The 23,260-nt window shown below is 46.7% G+C and overlaps 1 protein-coding gene across 2 annotated transcripts in view; it reads left to right on the top strand.

Moving 5' to 3' along the window:
* Positions 1-22,048, top strand: part of LOC136624426 (zinc finger protein OZF-like) — a 110,020-nt gene extending 87,972 nt beyond the window's left edge. Inside the window, exons 2-6 of one of the 2 annotated variants that reach the window (XM_066598402.1) lie at positions 6,687-6,831; positions 7,735-7,867; positions 8,095-8,274; positions 8,364-8,487; positions 20,888-22,048. In XM_066598402.1, the coding sequence (XP_066454499.1) occupies positions 7,790-7,867; positions 8,095-8,274; positions 8,364-8,487; positions 20,888-21,726 (1,221 nt within the window). In that variant the 5' untranslated portion in view covers positions 6,687-6,831; positions 7,735-7,789 and the 3' untranslated portion in view covers positions 21,727-22,048. The remainder of the gene's footprint in view (positions 1-6,686; positions 6,832-7,734; positions 7,868-8,094; positions 8,275-8,363; positions 8,488-20,887) is intronic. The other variant, XM_066598404.1, reaches the window with a different exon arrangement.
* Positions 22,049-23,260: the final 1,212 nt, after the last annotated feature.

The raw sequence follows: 23,260 nt of genomic DNA, 5'->3' as shown, positions 1-23,260 counted from the left end.
TAGGCAGACCCCTGTAACATTTATGTAGCAGCAGTATAGGCAGACCCCTCTCACATTTACGTGGCTGAAGTATAGGCATACCCCAGTAACATTTTTGTAGCAGAAGTATAGGCAGACCCCTGTAACATTTCTGTAGCAGCAGTATAGGCGGACCCCAGTATCATTTCTGTAGCAGCAGTATAGGCAGACCCCAGCACCATTCCTGTAGTAGAAGTATAGGCAGACCCCAGTAACATTTCTATAGTAGAAGTATAGGCAGATCCCTGTAACGTTTATGTTGCAGCAGTTTAGGCAGACCCCCTGTAACATTTATGTAGCAGAAGTATAGGCAGACCCCTGTAACATTTACATGGCAGAAGTATAGGCAGACCCCAGTAACATTTTTGTAGCAGAAGTATAGGCAGACCCCTGTAACATTTATGTGGCAGAAGTATAGGCAGACCCCTGTAACATTTATGTGGCAAAAGTATAGGCAGACCCCTGTAACATTTCGGTGGCAGAAGTATAGGCAGACCCCTGTAACATTTCGGTGGCAGAAGTATAGGCAGACCCCTGTAACATTTCCGTAGCAGAAGTATAGGCAGACCCCTGTAACATTTACGTGGCAGAAGTATAGGCAGACCCCTGTAACATTTCTGTTGCAGAAGTATAGGCAGGCCGACCTCAGTAAAATTACTGTAGCAAGAGTATAGGCCAACCCCTGAAACATTGGGGTACCATTAGTGTAGGCGAAGGCCGGAAAAATTAGTGGGATAAAAGTGTAGGCGAGGGCCAGAAAAATTAGTGTACCAACAGTACAAATGTCCCCCTGAAAAATTGCTCAACCGAGAGGGCAGGTGAAACCCATAAATACTTTTGAAAGATACAGCTCGCTGTTGCTTAATTTGTAACAGAGCCTGGAGGAAGCCCTGTTAAAAAAAAAAATTGGTTCATGTTAAAATATCAATACTTTTGAAACTTTGAAAAATTGTAAAAAAATTGTTAGATGAGCCTTTTGGGCTGCAGAAAAATTGGCAGTTCAGCGTGATGACGTGTTGTTTCAGGAGGAGGAGTAGCAGGAGGAGGACTAATATCAGAGACAGATTAACAAAGCTAAATGCCCCATTTTTACGGTGATAGAGAAGAGTGCTTTTATCTGCGGTTGCAGCGAAAAGAATATTTAGTTTCCGTTGCTCTCCGCCGGTGGAGAAGACAAGTCTGGGGAAATCCAGCTTTTGTTCATCTTTATGAGTGTAAGCATGTCGGCACTGTCAGTTGACAGGCAGATACGCTTATCCGTGATGATTCCCCCAGCTGCACTAAACACCTTCTCTGACAAGACGCTAGCGGCAGGGCAAGCCAGCACCTCCAGGGCATACAGCGCACGTTCGTGCCACGTGTCCAGCTTTGACACCCAATAATTGTATGGAGCAGAGGCATCACGGAGGATGGTGGTACAATCGGCTACGTACTCCCTCACCATCTTTTTACAGTGCTCCCTCCGACTCAGCCTGGACTGGGGAGTGGTGACGCAGGCTTGCTGGGGAGTCATAAAGCTGGCAAAGGCCTTGGAGAGTGTTCCCCTGCCTGCGCTGAACATGCTGCCTGATCTCCGCGCCTCCCCTGCTACTTGGCCCTCGGAACTGCGCCTTCTGCTGCTAGCGCTGTCAGATGGGAAGTTTAGCATCACTTTGTTCACCTGGGCCCTGTGGTATTGCATCACTCTCGTACCCCTTTCCTCTTCAGGAATGAGAGTGGACAGGTTCTCCTTGTACCGTGGGTCGAGAAGGGTGTACACCTAGTAATCTGTGTTGGCCAGAATGCGTCTAACGCAAGGGTCACGATAAAGGCAGCCTAACATGAAGTCAGCCAAGTGTGCCAGTGTGTCAATACGCAAGACATGGCTGTCCTCGCTAGGAAGATGACTTTCAGGATCCTCCTCCTCCTCCACAGCCCATACACGCTGAACAGATGAGAGGCAAGCAGCATGGGTACCCTCTGCAGTGTGCCCAGCTGTTTTTTTCTCCCTCCTCCTGCTCCTCCTCCTCCAAAACGTGCTGAGATATAGACATGAGGGTGGTCTGGCTATAAAGTGACATACTGTCACCCCCCCCCCCCCCCGTCTCCTGTTCCAACCGCAAAGCGTCAGCATTTATGCCTTCAGCGAACTTCTCAGCAGGCATAGCAGAGGGATGGTAATGCTAATGATTGCAGCGTCACCGCTCAGCATCTGGGTAGACTCCTCAAAGTTTCTGAGGACCTGGCAGATGTCTGCCATCCAGGCCCACTCCTCGGTAAAGAATTGGGGAGGCTGACTCCCACTACGCCGCCCATGTTGGAGTTGGTATTCCACTCATAAAGCCTGACCAACATGTGCAGCATAGAATTCCACCATGTGGGCACGTCGCACAGCAGTCAGTGCTGTGGCAGATTAAACCTATGTTGCAGGGTCCTCAGGGTGGCAGCATCCGTGGTGGACTTGCGGAAATGTGCGCAGATGCGGCGCACCTTGCCGAGCAGGTCAGATAAGTGCAGGTAGTTTTTCAGAAACTGCTGAACCACTAGATTGAAGGCGTGGGCCAGGCATGGCACGTGTGTGAGGCTGCCGAGCTGCAGAGCCACCACCAGGTTACGGCCATTGTCACACACGACCATGCCCCGTTGGAGGCTTAGCGGCGAAAGCCAGAGATCGGTCTGCTCTGTCAGACCCTGCAACAGTTCAGGGGCCGTGTGTCTCTTGTCACGTAAGCTGAGTAGTTTCAGCACGGCCTGCTGATGCTTGCCCACTGCTGTGCTGCCACGCCGCGCCACACCGACTGCTGGCGACGAGCTGTTCACACTTCTTAATTGAGAGGTAGAGGTTGCGTAGGAGGAGGGAGAGGGTTTAGAGGAGGTGGCATATACTGCCGCAGATACCAGCACCGAGGAAGGACCTCGTGCCTGTGTCCTGAGAGGGGGGTTGGATCTGTGTAGCAGGTTGGGGCACAGGGGAAGAGGCAGTGGTGCAACCCGGAGGCGGTGAACGGCCTTCGTCCCATCTTGTGGGGTGCTTGGCCATCATATGCCTGCGCATGCTGGTGGTGGGGAGGATGGTAGTGGTGGCTCCCCAGCTGATCTTGGTGCGACACAGGTTGCACACCACTGTTCGTCGGTCGTCCGCGCTCTCACTGAAAAACATCCACACCTTTGAACACCTAGCCCTCTGCACGGAGGCTTGGCGCGAGGGTGTGCTTTGGAAAGCAGTTGGGGGATTCTTTGCTCTGGCCCTGCCTCTACCCCTGGCCATCCCACTGCCTCTTCCAACCTGTCCTGCTGCTGCACTTGCCTCCCCCTCTGAAGACCTGTCCTGAGTAGATTTAGCAAACCCGGCAGGGTCAGTCATCTCATCGTCCAGCTGCTCTTCCTCCGAATCCTCTGTGCGCTCCTCCCTTGGACTTACTGCCCTCACTACTACCTCACTGACAGATAACTGTCTCATCATCATCATCCTCCTCACCCACTGAAAACTCTTGAGACAGTTGCCGGAAGTCCCCAGCCTCATCACCCGGACCCCGGAACTTTCCAAAGGTTGGACATCGGTCACGACAAACTCCTCAGGTGAAAGAGGAACCATTTTTTCCCGCTCAAGGCAGGGACTCGAGAACAGTTCCTGGAGTCAACCTGCTCCTCAGAATATGTCATTTTCATGGAGTGAGGAGGCTGGGAAGAAGGAGGAGCAGCAGCCAGAAGATTCAGAGTTGCAGCAGTGGACTGCGTAGAAGACTGGGTGGCCGATACATTGCTGGATGCATTTTCTGCCATCCACGACAGGACCTGCTCACACTGCTCTGTTTGTAATAAAGGTCTACCACGTGGACCCATAAATTGTGATATGAAGCTGGGGACCCCAGAAGCTTGCCTCTCTCCTAATCCCGTAGCAGCCGGCTGTGATTCACCTAGACCAGGAACTCGGCCTGTGCCCTCACCCTCACTTGGACATCCGCGTCCTCGTCCACGTCCTCGACCCCTACCCCAACCCCTCATCATGGCGGATTACGAATACAGCAGGGGCCAAATAAATTACCCCACTGTACAGCACTGACAAGTGGGCCTTAATTCACCGCACACAGAGACTTATAGATAGCGGAGGCTCTATGCTTTGCTAGGAAAAAGTAACCCGCTGTCTTGCGCTGATACCTAGGGGTAATTTACTGCTCGCAGAGACTTGTAGATATAATAGAGGCTGTGTGGAGTGGGAGAAGACTGTAAAGCCAGTGGATAGTGCTGGTAACTGTGGTGATCTCAACCCCACCAAGGAAATGGTATTGTTAGACGCTCTGCACAGCGGCTGAGCTGAAATACTTAGCAGTGGCCCCGGAAATATTACAGTACTGTTTAGCGAAGGAGCTGTATTTTTTTTGTTTGAAAAATAATACAGGCTGTATGCTGTCTATATCACTTTCCCTCTAAAAGTGGCTGTGTTGGCCCTGGGCTGTGCGTATAATTCACTGCAGACACAGACCGGTGCAAATAATTATGGAATTATTTGCGTACACTTTCACGCTGACAGCGGTATTGTAACGCAAACTGCAGCACTTTCCCTATACTCTGTAAAATAGACTGCAGACTGAGAACGCTATAGCTGTAATGGCCTGCACAGCCCGAGATGAAAAAATAATTTATTTGTGCAAATCTGCTCCCAGCAGCCACAACAGTAATGCACACGGTCAGATGTGGCCCTAAGAAGGACCGTTGGGGTTCATGAAAACAGGAATCCTACACTAACACTTTCCCTATCTCAGCAGCACTTTTCCTATACTCTCCCAGTGTGTGTCTGAGGTGCGCCGTGGGCTTGACCGCTCTAAGTACTCGGCGGTCACTTGATCTCGCCAGCCACTCACTGCAGGGGGGTGGGATAGGGCTGGCACGTCACAGGAGGAAGTGGTAATGCCTTCCCTGCCTGTCTATTGGCTTGAAAATGGCGCTAAACATGCAAGGAAGGAAATGAAATTGACTCGAGTACCGCGTGGTGCTCGTCTCGAGTAACGAACATCTCGAGCACCCTAATACTCGAACGAGCATCAAGCTCAGACGAGTATGCTCGCTCATCTCCATGTAAAATGGCATAAAACAGTTTTTTTGTGTGTTTTATGTTTATATTGTTCGCTGTGCGGCATAAGAAGCCTGTTCATCTGTTTGCGCCTTTTTTATGGGATTATAGAAGATAAAGTGCCTTTTATTTGGGGCGATTCTCGCCTGGATTCTCCCTGGAAACAGCGAATGTGACCCATAATCCTCCTGCGCTTAAGAGAGGGGCAACCTCTCTTAATACAGCGCAGAAGTCAGCTGACACCCGCGGGTAAAAGCTGCAATGAGCCGCGTGGCTGATCAGTGCTACTTACCCTTTAAATCCCTTGAACACTGTTCAGGGCTCCCGTATGCTACCCCCGCGATGAGATCACAGGGAGCTGTGCGAGTGTCATGGCTTGATAGACTGCCTGTCAGATTGCAGTATGATGTAATGCTATGGCATTACTTCATACTGCAGGAGCGATCAAAGCATCGCTAGTTGTGGTCCCCTAGGAGGGCTAAAAAAAAAAAAAAGTTAAAATAAGATCAACAAAGTATTACTAATTGTAAATAACAAAAAAAAAAGTAATAAAAGTTTATATCCCCCCCCCCCCCTTTGCCACAACATATTAAAAAAATCTAAATCATAAAACAAAAATACATACTTGGTATCGTCACTTCCGTAAAAGTCTGATCTATTAAAGTAGCAGCTGGAAAAAAACAATCTGAAGCCAGAAATACACTTTTTCGGTCACCCTGTCTCTCAGCAAAATTGCGATTAAAAAGCAATCAAAGAGTCGTGTGTATTCTAAAATGGTACCAGCGTAAATTACAAGATGTCTCGCAAAAATGAGCCGTCGCAAAACTACGTCGACGGAAAAATAAAAAGGTTATTGCGCACAGAAAATGGCGGCAGAAAATAATTTTTAAAAATTAAATGTCTTTGAAAATAATAAAAGTAGTGCAGCAAAATAAACTATACAAGTTTCATATCGTAGTAATCGTACTGACCCATAGAATAAAGTTATCAGGTCATTTTTGTTGCAGTTTGTGCGCCGTAGAAAGAGGACGCACCGAAAGATGGCGGAATGTGTTTTTTTTTTTCATTTTACTCCACTTACAATTTTTTTAAACGTTTTTCAGTACATTATATGGCACATTAAATAGTACCATTGAGAAGGGCCGTGTCATTTTGTTTGAACACGCTTAAGCAGGGAGTAACAGCTGGAGCTGAAGGGGCTTTCACGAATTGCAAAACATGGAAGTTCTCTTCCAAGAATAGCGCCAAACCTGTTCACAGGTTGTGTTTGGTATTGCAGCTCTGCTGTGCTTACTTCAGTTTAGCTGAGCAGCAATACCAGTGTTGGGTTCCAGCACAGCATAGCCCGACAGGTGGGGGTTGATTGAGCTGATGTGAATTTCTCCAGCCAGCCAATCACCACTGGTCTGCTGCTCATATATACCAGATCCTCTGCTAGAGGCTGCTGGGCTTTGCTCTGTTTGTTCAGTGTGAACAGTGTCATGTTCCTACGTGTCGATGCATGTGCCGATGTGCTTTGTGAACAGTCCTGTTCAGGGTGCATGGTGTGCTGTGTTGTATGCAAATCCCTGGCATGTTGGTTTGAGCTGTGTTCAGTCCTGCTGTGTTTTGTTTGTAGGTCCCTAGGTTCCAGCGGGGGCCATCCTTGTCAGGACGATCACTTGCATGCAAGGAGGTTTGATGTGGAAGTTTTCTTGTTGGAGTAGGGACCTACAACTTGTTGAAGCTCCAAGATGATCCGTATTTAACTCTTGTGATCCCAGGTGAGAGGACTTGGGAAGGCATCGAGCTCTAGATATACTGCTTTAGGGTGGCTTCACACAAGCGTGTTTTTGTGCGCACATAGGTGCGCACCCATGTACATTCAAAAACTTGCGTGAATGCAGGTCCGTGCATTGTTTACAATGGAGCCATGGCTGCTGCCGGCGGTACCATTGAAAAGAATGGTCTGCAGTCTTTTTCAGGGAAGGGCTTTACATGTAAGCCCTTCCCTGAAAAAGAAAAATTTCATTGTAAAAAAAAAAAAATTATATATATATATATATATATATATATATATATATTTATTTACCTGTCTGCTGCTGCCGTGACCCCCGCAGGTATGAAAAACACATCTGCCGCATGCTGCAGATGTTTCCTTCATCCCTGCTAGTTAAAAGAATTCCCTGCTGCTACATCTGCCACGTCAGTGAAAGATGCAGCAGAGGAATTCTTCAATTTTCTACCGCAGCTGTCACACATGTCAGCTGCGGTAGAGGATTCTGCTGCCGGCAATTGATTTCAGGGAAGGGCTTTAAATAAAAGGCCTTCCCTGAAAATCAAGTAAAAGTGGTTTAAAAAACAAGAAAAAATAGATACCTTGCTTCAGCTGTCGGGGCTCAGCTGCGTCTTCTCCTGCTGTCCCCTACACTGTGGTGCTGATCTATTAGCAGGCGGGGATTTAAAATCCCCGCCTGCTGAAAGAGCTGAATGTGATTGGCTGAGGTGCTCAGCCAATCACAGGCAGCTCTCGCCTGTCATTTACCTCCTGTTCCATCCCGTATAGGGAAAACACAACATCTACACTTTATTATCTCCTCACTGGTTTTCCCTTATAATGTCCAGTAATTGTATTATTACAGGGGATTGTGTATGATGTTGCATTGTCTCGTCTTCTCTCCATTCAGGATCCTCGGCTGATATCTTCTATATCAGATAATATTCCTGATTGACCCAACAAGGATGGAGAGGAACCGGGACAAGATGGCGGAGAGTATATTCACCCTCACCCTAGAGATACTCTTTCAGCTTACAGAAGAGGTGAGAGATTCTGGGGCTGACGTCACGTTCCATCATTCTTATCTATATTGAAGGGATTGTCTAGATTCAAGTAAAAGCAGGACAATGTTGGGTAACAGAATAAAATAAGACTAACCAATTGGATTCAGTGCCGCCACTCCAGTTATTACCGATGGGTTTTGTTTACAACATCTTTAATAAAAGAAATGACTGCAGTGATATTCATGAATCTTTTTCCCCATAAACAGGATTACACGGTAGTGAAGAAGACTTCTAGTGATGGCTGTCAGGCCCCGGTGTCTGATGGATGGGGAACACCCCTGAGCCCAATCACAGGACCTCCACCTCGCCCCCTGATACTGGAGAAGATCAATGAGCAGAAGATCCTAGAACTCACCAACAAGATGATTGAGCTGCTGACTGGAGAGGTGACGCTGCTGGGAATGCTGGGACATTATACAGTAACGCTATGGCGGTATAACGTGTCTGGGTGATGACGGTATCATTGTGTTGTCAGGTTCCTATAAGGTGTCAGGACGTCACTGTCTATTTCTCCATGGAGGAGTGGGAGTATTTAGAAGGACACAAGGATCTGTACAAGGACGTCATGATGGAGGACCACCAGCCCCTCCCACCACCAGGTAATAGACAGGTCTAAATCCACACGGCCTTTATCATTTGTATGTAAGGAATGAATTTAAGCTCCTGTTCCATTCCGTATAAGAAGAGAGAACAAAACATCTACACCGTATTATCTTCTTGCAAGTGTGGGGGACACAGTTCCGCCGCCGAGGTAAGTATTGGCACTTACACCATGCCCTTTCTCCATTATCCTCGTGGAAAATGGAGCATCCTCTGCGGGGGAATTCAGGTATCCCACTGCTGGGGGTTCTCTTAAATGTTACCTATCCCTCCCCCTGTCTCCATCTGGGCTCTGGGCCCGGTCTCTGCTCAGCTAGTGCTTTGCTAGGTTAGGGGGGGGAATGGTTAGAGCAGGCCTGTCACATGCTTCTTTTTCTCGGAGACCTGCCCCTTTATTTCCTGTTCTCCAGTGGAGCTCCAAGGACAGCAATGAGGGATCCTCTCACTCTTTTTGGCATCAGGATTGTAGTTATTTCCACTCCTCTGCACAGTCCGGTCTGTGGGCTAGCTCCCCCATTCGGTTACCCTCCTGCAGGACCGTTTGCACCACGTTGCTTGGTTAACAGTTCTTGGCATTGTTTTAGCGCCATGTCTGACACCATAGTGGAAGAATCGAGACAGGTGTCAGACAGAGCTACATTTTCTGCCTGTTGTCGCTGCAATTCGAAATTTTCATGTGGACAATTAGACTCATTTTGTCTTAACTATATTGTGTCACAGCAGGCAGCCGTAGATCCCACTACGGACGCCCCTTCTGTGCAGCCCTCTCAGATCTCCAACCCAGAATGGCTCTCTGTCACTGACGGTTTCAGGCCTTTTGTGGGCATCCATGGCGATTCTGGATAAGTTGGACCGTATGTCCATTACAACCCTTCAGAATGTATCTGACAGTGCCAGCTCCATCTTTCAGGGTTGCTCCCATGGCAGGCCATGAAGGAGGTTTAGTTCCTGTCACTCATCTGGGCCTCCTGCCTCGTCCTCCCATTCAGGGCCTCCAGAAGTGCACTCCAAATTTTACTCAGGACACAACAGTTGCTCAGTGGGCAAACTGTCTGAGTCTCCCTTTGATTCCAATCTGGACAAGGAGCCGATGTCCAAACTCTCCATGATGGTAAATAGTTTACAAGCCATCGTAACATACCGAGCAGGTATCTGATCAGATTTTATTCCTCCTCAGGACTTTTACAATGTGTTAACCAGAGAATGTTGTTTTTCAGATAAATGCTTCATTGTGCCGAAGCGCTTAGACCTCATGTATCCCTTTTCGGATGAAGTAATCATAAAATGGTTGGTTTTACCAGGAGTGGATCCAGCAGGTTGGTAAATTTAGGTATTTATGTATTTCTCTACTTATCCTGTTGTGGTATTCATTTAATTTCAAATTAATCACACCATGTCTGTGCCTTGTCCGCGTGTGTGTGTGTGTGTGTGTGTAATATATATAATATGCATGCCTCTTTGGATCTATTTGACTAAGCCTGAGGATGAACCCTGAGTAGGTTCGAAAGTTTGCTATAAGATCATGTATTTTTGTTACCCAAGGTATCATAACAAAAATACATGATGTCTTTTAATCACACCATGCCTGTGCCTTGTTATCATATGTATGTATGTATGTGTGTATATATATGCATGCCTCATCGGATCTATTTCATTATGCCTGAGGAAGAACCCTGAGTAGGTTCGAAAGCTTGCTGTAACATAATGTATTTTTGTTAGCTATTAAAAGGTATCATATTTACAGATTACTTGGTTTCTCTTGCTGAGCACAATCACATGGTGCCATTCTGTATTGCATATGTTCTAACATGGCGTTGTAATTGTATATCTTTTCCATTTGTGCTTGGCTGCTCCTACTGCTTGCATACAAACTGGTTAGCTTGGTGCCTGCGGGTGGGAGTCTGAGAAGCCAACACTTTTTTCTACTTGGTTTCTACCTCCCAGTGGCAGTAGCTATACCCAAGGTCTTCTATCTGTGTTCCCCAATGAACGAGACGAGAAAGTGATTTTACGCTAGGACCAAAATCTTGTTATCAGTAATTGTATTATTCGGGCATCCATGGCAATTCTGGATAAGTTGGACCGTATGTGCATTACAACCCTTCAGAATGTATCTGAGAGCCAGCTCCATCGTTCAGGGTTGCTCCCATGGCAGGCCATGAAGGAGGTTCAGGTCCTGTCACTCATCTGGGCCTCCTGCCTCGTCCTCCCATTCAGGGCCTCCAGAAGTACACTCCAAATGTTACTCAGGACACAACGGTACTCAGTGGGCAAACTGTCTCCCCTTTTTAATTCTAATCTTGACGAGGAGCCGACGTCCAAACTCTCCATGATGGTGAATAGTTTAAAAGCCGTCGTAGCAGATACCGAGCAGGTATCAGATCATCAGTTTTTTCCTCCTCATGAGGACTTTGACAATGTAACATAGTATGTTAGGCTGAATGAAGACACTGTCCATCTAGTTCAGCCTACAAGTATTCAGTATAAGAGAGCAGCATCAGAGGTGTAAAATGATTCCAGGTCACAGGTCTGCTCCCATCACGTCTGTTTATTTTTCATACTTAATCATAATAGCTACAGCCGTTTCGACCCGTCACGTGGGTCTTTGTCAAGCCGGTTTAACATATACTGCTATTGCCACTGTTTTATGTAAACCATTACCCAATCACCTTTACACCACTAATTAACCCCTTCCCGCTGCAAGGCGTAAGTTTACGTCCTGGCAGCCTGGTACTTCCCGCAACAGGACGTAAACCTATGTCCTGGAGATAGCGCGAGATCACATATGATCCCGCGCTATCCCGCAGCGGGAACCGGCTGTCAGTCACAGCCAGCGTCCCGCTGCAACAGCGGGGGGGCATCGGAGATGCGCCCTCCGCTGTTAACCCCTTCCCTGCCACGATCTACGTAGGTCGCGGCAGGGAAAGAGTTCACAGAGGGATCGCGCTCCCTCTGTGTCTCCGGCCAGCTCTCGCGATGTCATCGCGAGAGCCCGGCCTGTCACCATGGCAACAGGACGCCAGACACTGGCGTCCTGTATTGCCTATGCCTGAAATCGCTGTATAAGCGATAAGGCATGGCAGAGCAGTAGCTCTGCCATGCCTTATGACAACGATCATCAGGGCAGTGGTTAAAGGCCCTCAGAGGGACACAAACAGTGTAAAAAAAAAACAAAGATTAAAAAAATGAATTTAAAAAAATGTTAAAAAAAGAGTAAAAAAAATATTTTTTTATGCTTTTTCTCAGATTAGCATAAAAAAAGGTAAAAAAAAATAAAACCCCACATATTTGGTATTGTCGCGTCCGTAACGACGCATACAATAAGTTTCACATGCTTTTGACTGTGCACGGCAAAAAACGCAAAAAAAAACGCTAAAAAACTGAGGCAAAATCCTAATTTTTAGCATTTTGCCTCACTAAAAACGCAATAAAAGTGATCAAAAAACCCATATGTACCCCAAAATGGTACCAGTAAAAACTACAGCTCGTCTCGCAAAAAATAAGCCCCCATAGAGCGCCGTACATCAAAAAATAAAAAAGTTACAGGACTTTGAATGCAGCAATTTAGAATAGAAAAAAGATTTCCAAAAAAAAGGGGTTTTATTACAGAAAAGTGGGAAAACCTAAAAAAAATGTAAGAATTTTGGTATCGTTGTAACCGTACCGGTCCGCAGAAAAAATGGAATGTCTCATTTATGCTGCATGATTAACGCTGTAAAAAAAAAAAATAATCTATGGCAGAATTGATGCGTTTTCTCTCCCTGCTATCATAAAAAAAAATAAAAAAAGTTTTACAATATAGTCTATGTACCCAAAAGGGGCACCAATAAAAACTACAGTTCGCCACGCAAAAAACAAGCCCTTATACGGCTGCGTCGACGGAAAAATAAAACAGTTATGACTTTTGATAAACGGAGAAGAAAATCCGCCAAAAATTGTTGCGTCCTTAGGCCCAAAATAGGCCATGTCATGAAGGGGTTAAAAATCTACTCTACATGTGCATCATACCTCACTCTTCCTTGCTATTGGCTTGGCACGTGAGTGACAGCTTTTCAATCTTCTATAGCTCCACCGGGACTCTGTATTACCAGCGTTCATAATTCTCCTCTGCGCATGTGTGAAAATCTCCAGTTCTTGCGTGTAAGATTCTGCTTGTGTGTGACTGTATATTGGGTGACTCGGGCGGTATCAGTACATAAAATCTATAAGGGATATCTTAGTGTCACTTACTTGAAAAAGGGGGGAGATCCCCTCTGGCTGGAAAGTAAGGCAGACCCCCTCCACAAGGCCCAAATGATTGGTTGATGGCTTGCAAGTTGTTATTTAAATACACTTTATTCTTCACAAAGAGGTAGTGACCATGCTGCATTAACCTTATCTCTACCTCTTTGTGAAGAATAAAGTGTGTGGGACAAAAGGAAGGAAACTGAAATCTCCTCCTCTGAGTAATTCCTGTCCGGGACTTTTCTGCAACAGGTGCAAAATTTTCCCATTGGTGGCATTAGAGCTGATCTCATCCAGTCTGGTGCTACAAAACATCAAACCAACACAGCTGTGTCACCCAATAGTATGGATGAAAAATTAAGGTTTTTGTCTTCCCATAAAATCACTTTCTTATCTCGTTCATTATGGGACACTGCACCCACCCAGATAATTATGTTCCTTTCTTTATTCCTCCGGACTGGAGCTTTTCCTCTGTTGATGCGCATTGTGCCATTCTATAAAGTGAAAAAGGCTTGGCACTGTGTTAGCCAGTAGAGCGAAATGGGATTGTTCCCAGCAAGAGAAACCAAGTAATCTTGTAGATATGATACCTTTTAATGGCTAACAAAAATACATAGTGTCTTTTAATCACACCATGTCTGTGCCTTGTTATCGTGTGTGTGTGTGTGTGTGTGTGTGTGTGTGTGTGTGTGTATGTGTGTATGCATGCCTCTTCGGATCTATTTCATTATGCCTGAGGAAGAACCCTGAGTAGGTTTGAAAGCTCGCTGTAACATCATGTATTTTTGTTAGCCATTAAAAGGTATCATATTTACAGATTACTTGGTTTCCCTTGCTGGGAACAATCACATGGTGCCACTCTGATTTGCATATGTTCTAACATGGTGTTGTATTATATACTTTTTTCCATTTCTGCTTAGCTGCTCCTACTGCTTGCACACAAACTGCTTAGCTTGGTGGCTGCAGGAGAGGAAGTCGGAGGAGCCAACACTTTTTTCTACTTAGTGTCTACCTCTTAGTGGCAGTAGCTATACCCAAGGTTTTATACTGAGACCAAAATCTTGTTAGCTTCAGTAATTGTATTGTTTCAGGGGATTTTGTATGATGTTACATTGTCTCGTCTTCTTCCCATTCAGGATCCTCTCAGCTGATACCTTCTATATCAGATAATCTTCTGATTGACCCGACAAGGATGGATAAGAATCGGGACAAGATGGCGGAGAGTATATTCACCCTCACCCTAGAGATACTCTTCCGGCTTACAGGAGAGGTGAGAGATTCTGGGGATGACGTCATGTTCCATCATTCTTATCTGTATTAAAGGGGTTGTCTACATTCAGACAGAAACAGAGCAGTGTTGGGTAATAGAACAAAACAACATTTACTTACCAATTGGATTCAGTGTCGATACTTCAGTTGTAACGGATAGTTTGTTTATTTTTTTTGTTTAGCATCATGTCGACAACAGATCATTATTAGAGATGAGCGAACGTACTCGTCTGAGCTTGATACTCGTTCGAGTATTAGCGTGTTCGAGATGCTCGTTACTGGAGGCGAGCACCACGCGATGTTCGAGTTACTTTCACTTTCATCTCTGAGACGTTAGGCGCTTTTCTGGCCGATAGAAAGACAGGGAAGGCATTACAACTTCCCCCTGCGACGTTCAAGCCCTATACCACCCCCCTGCAGTGAGTGGCTGGCGAGATCAGGTGTCACCCGAGTATATAAATCGCCCCCTCCCGCGGCTCGCCACAGATGCATTCTGCCAGAGATCAGGGAAAGTGCTGCTGGTGCCGTAGCTGCTATAGGGAGAGCGTTAGGAGTGATTTTAGGCTTCAAGAACCCCAACAGTCCTTCTTAGGGCCACATCTGACCGTGTGCAGTACTGTTGAGGCTGCTTTTAGCAGTGTTGCACAATTTTTTTTTTTGTCTATCGGCCGTGCAGAGCATTGCGTCCGCAGTCTGCAGTCATTGTACAGAGTATAGGGCCAGTACTGGTGAGGCAGGGAAAGAGATATTCAGGCTATATAGGCAGTGGTCTTTTTCCAAAAAATTTGGGAAAAATACTATATTTGGGCTGCCTGTGACCGTCTTCAGTTTACTGCATGTCTGCTGGGGGTAGTAGTCCTAATTAATACGAAGCTAAGCGTTACAGCAGGCTTGCGCAAAATTGTTTCCTGGATCTGCTGTCTCTGTTACATCAGCGCCGTCATCCCGTCAGAGGGAAACAGTATACATAATATTATACGCTGCCTACAGTATCTAGCTGCTGGGGGTAGTAGTCCTAATTAATACGCAGCTAAGCGTTACAGCAGCCTTGTGCAAAATTGTTTCCTGGATCTGCTGTCTCTGTTACATCAGCGCCGTCATCCCGCCAGAGGGAAACAGTATACATAATATTATACGCTGCCTACAGTATCTATCTGCTGGGGGAAGTAGTTCTAATTAATACGCAGCTAAGCGTTACAGCAGCCTTGCGCAAAATTGTTTCCTGAATCTGCTGTGCGTTCCGTAAGGGAAGTCAGCCTCCAACCACAGGCCAATAAGCGGCACATTTAATTACAGCGTTCTGTTTCTGCACTACTGGTAATACAGCATGCTGAGGGGTAGGGGTAGGCCTAGAGGACGTGGACGCGGAGGCCCAAGTCAGGGTGTGGGCACAGGCCAAGCTCCTGATCCAGGTGTTTCGCAGCCGACTGCTGCGGGATTAGGAGAGAGGCACGTTTCTGGCGTCCCCACATTCATCTCACAATTAATGGGTCCACGCGGTAGACCTTTATTAGAAAATGAGCAGTGTGAGCAGGTCCTGTCGTGGATGGCAGAAAGTGCATCCAGCAATCTATCGACCACCCAGAATTCTGCGCCGTCCACTGCTGCAACTCTGAATCCTCTGGCTGCTGCTCCTCCTTCCTCCCAGCCTCCTCACTCCATTACAATGACACATTCTGAGGAGCAGGCAGACTCCCAGGAACTGTTCCCGGGCCCCTGCCCAGAATGGCCAGCAATGGTTCCTCTCCCACTGGAGGAGTTTGTCGTGACCGATGCCCAACCTTTGGAAAGTTCCCGGGGTCCGGGGGATGAGGCTGGGGACTTCTGGCAACTGTCTCAAGAGCTTTCAGTGGGTGAGGAGGACGATGACGATGAGACACAGTTGTCTATCACTCAGGTAGTAGTAATTGGAGTAAGTCCGAGGGAGGAGCGCACAGAGGATTCGGAGGAAGAGCAGCAGTACGATGAGGTGACTGACCCCACCTGGTTTGCTACGCCTACTGAGGACAGGTCTTCAGAGGGGGAGGCAAGTGCAGCAGCAGGGCAGGTTGGAAGAGGCAGTGGGATGGCCAGGGGTAGAGGCAGGGCCAGACCAAATAATCCACCAACTGTTTCCCAAAGCGCCCCCTCGCGCCATGCCACCCTGCAGAGGCCAAGGTGCTCAAAGGTCTGGCAGTTTTTCACTGAGAGTGCAGATGACCGACGAACAGTGGTGTGCAACCTTTGTCGCGCCAAGATCAGCCGGGGAGCCACCACCACCAGCCTCACCACCACCAGCATGCGCAGACATATGATGACCAAGCACCCCACAAGGTGGGACGAAGGCCGTTCACCGCCTCCGGTTTGCACCGCTGCCTCTCCCCCTGTGCCCCAACCTGCCACTGAGATCCAACCCCCCTCTCAGGACACATGCACTACCGTCTCCTGGCCTGCACCAACACCCTCACCTCCGCTGTGCTCGGCCCCATCCACCAATGTCTCTCAGTGCACCGTCCAGCCGTCGCTAGCACAAGTGTTGGAGCGCAAGTACGCCGCCACGCACCCGCACGCTCAAGCGTTAAACGTGCACATAGCCAAATTGATCAGCCTGGAGATGCTGCCGTATAGGGTTGTGGAAACGGAGGCTTTCAAAGGTATGATGGCGGCCGCGGCCCCGTGCTACTCAGTTCCCAGTCGCCACTACTTTCCCCGATGTGCCGTCCCAGCCCTGCATGACCACGTCTCCCGCAACATTGTACGCGCCCTCACCAACGCGGTTACTGGCAAGGTCCACTTAACAACGGACACGTGGACAAGCACAGGCGGGCAGGGCCACTATATCTCCCTGACGGCACATTGGGTGAATTTAATGGAGGCTGGGACAGAGTCAGAGCCTGGGACCGCTCACGTCCTACCAACCCCCAGAATTGCGGGCCCCAGCTCGGTGGTGGTATCTGCGGCGGTGTATGCTTCCTCCACTAAACCACCCTCCTCCTCCTCCTCCTACGCAACCTGTGTCTCGCAATCAAGATGTGTCAGCAGCAGCACGTCGCCAGCAGTCGGTGTCGCGCGGCGTGGCAGCACAGCGGTGGGCAAGCGTCAGCAGGCCGTGCTGAAACTACTCAGCTTAGGAGAGAAGAGGCACATGGCCCACGAACTGCTGCAGGGTCTGACAGAGCAGACTGACCGCTGGCTTGCGCCGCTGAGCCTTCAACCGGGCATGGTCGTGTGTGACAACGGCCGTAACCTGGTGGCGGCTCTGCAGCTCGGCAGCCTCACGCACGTGCCATGCATGGCCCACGTCTTTAATTTGGTGGTTCAGCGCTTTCTGAAAAGCTACCCACGCTTGTCAGACCTGCTCGGAAAGGTGCGCCGGCTCCGCGCACATTTCCGCAAGTCCCACACGGACGCTGCCACCCTGCAACATCGGTTTCATCTGCCAGTGCACCGACTGCTGTGCGACGTGCCCACACGGTGGAACTCTACGCTCCACATGTTGGCCAGGCTCTATGAGCAGCGTAGAGCTATAGTGGAATACCAACTCCAACATGGGCGGCGCAGTGGGAGTCAGCCTCCTCAATTCTTTACAGAAGAGTGGGCCTGGTTGGCAGACATCTGCCAGGTCCTTGGAAACTTTGAGGAGTCTACCCAGATGGTGAGCGGCGATGCTGCAATCATTAGCGTCACCATTCCTCTGCTATGCCTCTTGAGAAGTTCCCTGCAAAGCATAAAGGCAGACGCTTTGCGCTCGGAAACAGAGGCGGGGGAAGACAGTATGTCGCTGGATAGTCAGAGCACCCTCCTGTCTATATCTCAGCGCGTTGAGGAGGAGGAGGAGGAGGGGGAGGAGGATGAGGAGGAGGGGGAAGAGACAGCTTGGCCCACTGCTGAGGGTACCCATGCTGCTTGCCTGTCATCCTTTCAGCGTGTATGGCCTGAGGAGGAGGAGGATCCTGAAAGTGAGGACAGCCATATGCTGCGTACAGGTACCCTGGCACACATGGCTGACTTCATGTTAGGATGCCTTTCTCATGACCCTCACGTTACACGCATTCTGGCCACTACGGATTACTGGGTGTACACACTGCTCGACCCACGGTATAAGGAGAACCTTTCCACTCTCATACCCGAAGAGGAAAGGGGTTCGAGAGTGATGCTATACCACAGGACCCTGGCGGACAAACTGATGGTAAAATTCCCATCCGACAGCGCTAGTGGCCGAAGGCGCAGTTCCGAGGGCCAGGTAGCAGGGGAGGCGCGGAGATCAGGCAGCATGTACAGCACAGGCAGGGGAACACTCTCTAAGGCCTTTGACAGCTTTCTGGCTCCCCAGCAAGACTGTGTCACCGCTCCCCAGTCAAGGCTGAGTCGGCGGGAGCACTGTAAAAGGATGGTGAGGGAGTACGTAGCCGATCGCACGACCGTCCTCCGTGACGCCTCTGCCCCCTACAACTACTGGGTGTCGAAGCTGGACACGTGGCCTGAACTCGCGCTGTATGCCCTGGAGGTGCTTGCTTGTCCTGCGGCTAGCGTCTTGTCAGAGAGGGTGTTTAGTGCGGCTGGGGGAATCATCACAGATAAGCGTACCCGCCTGTCAACCGACAGTGCCGACAGGCTTACACTCATCAAGATGAACAAAGCCTGGATTTCCCCAGACTTCTCTTCTCCACCAGCGGACAGCAGCGATACCTAAACAATACGTAGGCTGCACCCACGGATGGAAGCATTGTTCTCTATCACCATCAAAAACGTGGACCTTTTAGCTTCATCAATCTGTATATAATATTCATCCACCTCCTCCTGCTCCTCCTCCTGAAACCTGACGTAATCACGCCGAACGGGCAATTTTTCTTAGGCCCACAAGGCTCAGTCATATAATTTGTCTAAACAATTTTTATACGTTTCAATGCTCATTAAAGTGTTGAAACTTGCACCTGAACCAATTTTTATTTTAACTGGGCTGCCTCCAGGCCTAGTTACAAATTAAGCCACATTAACCAAAGCGATTAATGGGTTTCACCTGCCCTCTTGGTTGGGCATGGGCAATTTTTCTGACGTACATTAGTACTGTTGGTACACCAATTTTTTGGGGCCCTCGCCTACAGGGTAATCCAATTAATTTTTTGCCCACCTGCATTAAAGCTGACGTTACATCAGCTGTGATGGGCACTGCAATGGGATACATTTATGTACAGCCGGTGGGTTCCAGGGAGCCACCCATGCTGTCGGTCCACACGGAGTTGTAACTGCATGTGTCCACCGGGACGTAGGCTGAATTTTGCCAGGACCACTCACTGTGCATAACAAACACACTCTTTCAACAACCTAAAAGACCGCTTTATATATAAATTTTACCAGATGGTCAACATCAAAATCACATTGACTGCCTCCTTTGCAGCCAAAGGTGGCGGACATCAATTCAGTCGATGAACACGAAACCTGGAGCTGACTGTAGTTCAGATCACGAACTTCTTGTTGCACAGTTTAGAATCAGACTAAAGAGAATAAGGAAGACACACAGATCAGTTAGATATGATCTCACTAATATTCCTAATGAATATGCAGTGGAGGTGAGGATTAGATTTAGGGGACTAGATTTAACAGATCGGGTCCCAGAAGAACTTTGGACAGAAGTTCACAACATTGTTCAGGAGGCGGCAACAAAGCACATCGCAAAGAAAAAGAAAACCAAGAAGTCAAGATTGGTGGTCAGCTGAAAAACACTGGAAGAAGCCCAAGAAAGAAGGAAAGCAAAAGGAAACCGTCATAGGAGGAGATATGCCCAATTAAATGCAAAATTCCAGAGGTTAGCCAGAAAGGATAAGGAACTATTTCTAACAAGCAATGCATGGAAGTTGAAGAATACAATAGAATAGGAAGGACAAAAGACCTCTTCCAGAAAATTAGAAACATAGGAGGTAAATTTCAGGAAAAAATGGGCATGATCAAAAACAAAGAGAAGTGGAAGGCAAAAAAAGGGGCCGACCAAGGGCAAGATGGGTGGATGGTATCCTCCAGGTGATGGACTGGACCCTGTTGGGGGTGGCGACAGCCGACAGAAAGCTTTGGCGTGCGCTGGTCAATGGGGTCACAAAGAGTCAGAATGGATAAACAACAACCAACTGGTAGATCTTCTCTGGACTTGCTCCAGCTTCCACATACCCCACTTGCCACATTCTTGCAATTGGATGTGCAGCCATTTATGACCACTCTTTGAGTACTATCTGTCAGCCAGTTGTAAATCCAGGCAACAGTTGCCTTGTCAATCTCATATTTGGTTATTTTTTCAATAAGGATGGTATGAGATGCTTTCAAATATCTCCAGTTGTTTGTATATTTCAATCCAGCCGAATTGACAAAGAGGTGTGACCCCCAAACCTGTTTCCACATGCTGGCTTTGCACGTTGTCCAATAAAAGAGAAGTTCTTCAGGCCTCTATCCATGACTTCCAATTTCTACCGAATTTATAGGGTTACAACTATTCATCAGCCTTTCTAGTCCGTTCTCTAAGTGAATGAGGCCTGTTTCTTCCACATCTGCTATGGACATCATGATCTACTGGTCCTTTCTGGCTCCCAGAAAACTTTTTTTTTGTTTGTGTACAATTTATAAAGTGCATTTAAATGTATTTTATGTAGTGAAGAGCTGCTTTATTCCTAAAAAGTCTATTCTATTTCAGTCTCCCATTGTGCCCATGTGACTAGCCAAGTCCTACAGTGCTTGCTGCCTGGACTGAAAGCTATTTACTCTATTTAGTCCCATGGAGCCACACAATGAGTTGCATAGGAATGAATAGATTAAATAACCTCCAGTCAGCAGTAGGATTCGATAGTCACAATGTGTGATGATCAAAAGCTTACACAGAGTGCTCCTTAATGGTTGTATTACTAAAACAATGTATAAAATCGTTTTTTTTTTTCTTGGCAGATGATGGCACCAGAAGTTCAGAGGGACATCTGATATCAACAGACTTTAAATTACATGTTCATGATATCCTACAAGATACATATGAAGAACCTGCCATTATCCAAGATATATCCTCAACCCCTGAGAACAAAGATCTATTATCTGATCCTTCTAAGCAGATCCTATATTCTTATTCATCACAGCAAAATAAAATTCACAGTAGTAGTGTTGGACAACAGAGATATCACAAAAAGAAGAAGCCATTTTCATGTTCTGAATGTGGAAAAATGTTAACCATGAAATCAAATCTTGTTAGGCATCAGAGAATTCACACAGGAGAGAAACCATATTCATGCTCAGAATGTGGAAAGGATTTTAGCCAGAAATCACACCTTATAGTACATCAGAGAAATCACACAGGGGAGAAACTATATTTATGTTCAGAATGTGGGAAAGGTTTTAACCAGAAATCGCATCTTGTTAGACATCAGAGAAATCACACATGGGAGAAACTATATTCATGTTCAGAATGTGGGAAAGGTTTTAACCAGAAATCACATCTTGTTAGACACCAGAGAAATCACACAGGAGAGAAACCATATTTATGTTCAGAATGTGGGAAATGTTTTACAAGCAAATCAGTTCTTCTTGAACACAAAAGAATTCACACAGGGAAGAAACGATATTCGTGCTTAGAATGTGGGAAAGGCTTTAACCAGAAATCCCATCTTATTAGACATCAGAGAACTCACACAGGCGAGAAGCCATATTCATGTTCAGAATGTGGGAAATGTTTTACAGACAAATCAGATCTTCTTAAACACAAAAGAATTCACACAAGGGTGAAACCTTATTCATGATCAGAATGTGGGAAATGTTTTACAAACAAATCATTTTTTTTAACACAAAAGAATTCACACAGGGAAGAAACCATATTCATTTTCAGAATGTGGAAAAGGTTTTAACCAGAAATCACATCTTGCTGGACATCGGAGAACTCACAAAGAGGTGAAGCATTTTTATGTTCTGAATGTGGGAAATGCTTTGCTTGGAAATCAAGTCTTGTTTACCATCAGCAAAATTCACACAATGGTGCAGCCATAGTCATGTTTTGAATTCAAAAAGTATTTTACCCACAAATCACTTCTTAAATATTAAAGAATTTATCATGGAAGTACCCAATTTTTTTATCTTGTAATATTGACATTGGCCAAGAAAAAAAAAATAATGCATACTGTAAAGTCACATTTAATGAGAAAGGGAAAGCAACTTATATAACCAAATTATTGAGAAAAAGATAATTTTATAGGGGATAATTGAAACATTTTAGAGCAGTGAAGCAGGTTATGGCGTCTCCCATCCATCTTCCTCATTACTATTGTATGGTCTACTAGAAAAGGTTTTTAAGATTGCAGTATACAGGCATGCTGTTATCACTAGTTCTTGGTAAAATGATCCAACAGTCGTGTCTCAGAGGGTAGATTGTACCAGAGGCTGAGCGCCTCACAGAAAAAACATCAATTATTTCTGTCCAAAAGGTTGTAAATGGGAAGATGGAACAATGCCTCCATAGTACCACCTACTGGAAGGCAGCATTCCTGCAAGTCAATGTCAGACCTTTTAACAAGCTTTGTAATAATAACTGGTAATATAAGCCAAAATCTTCTCGAGGAAAAAAAAGCTAAACCATACACAGACAGCCATTTAGTGATCTTTACCCCTCATCAGTGTGCAGTAAGTTTGCTGGCTTCGCTAGTGAGAGGCCTCTATAGATGTGGGTCAGGAAGGATGTCGTTTCCCTTAAGGAGAGCACCTAAAAGGTGTGAGGAGACTTATAAGGTCATGCAAGCTACTTTGAGAAATTTATGCAAATGGAAAGATGAAGCAATTACAGTGCCTTACGAAAATACTGTCTTCCAACAGGGGTCACTGTAGAGGTACTGTTCCATCCTTTCATTTGCATAAATTTCCCAGAGGAGCATGCATGGCTTTATAAGTCTTCTCACACCTTTTAGGTAATTTCCCTAAGAGAAACAATACTCCTTCTAACCAAAGTCCAAAAGGTTTAAATTCTGGCACAGAACCATTGTAGGTATAAAATCATCTCCCAGATGTTGGGATCTATTGGTGTCGTGATTCAGGAACTCCGTTTAATCTAACAAGGCTTACAGATGTGAGTTAGTCGATAAAGGGCAGATCCCAATAAGTGTCTGTAGCACACCTCCATACAATAACAAACCAGAGCAGGCAAATAAAATATACCTCCAAATGTAGTAAAATCACTGTCACTTTACTGCTTCAAAGCCCCTAATATAAAAACAATCTGTTCTCAGGAAGATACTCTTCACACCGTGTAATATTCAACAGATGCTGCAATGGCTGTGAACCTGCTGT

The sequence above is a fragment of the Eleutherodactylus coqui genome, chromosome 4 (genome assembly GCF_035609145.1).
Source record: "Eleutherodactylus coqui strain aEleCoq1 chromosome 4, aEleCoq1.hap1, whole genome shotgun sequence".
Classification (NCBI taxonomy): domain Eukaryota; kingdom Metazoa; phylum Chordata; class Amphibia; order Anura; family Eleutherodactylidae; genus Eleutherodactylus; species Eleutherodactylus coqui.
This window is presented reverse-complemented; position numbering and strand designations above follow the sequence as displayed.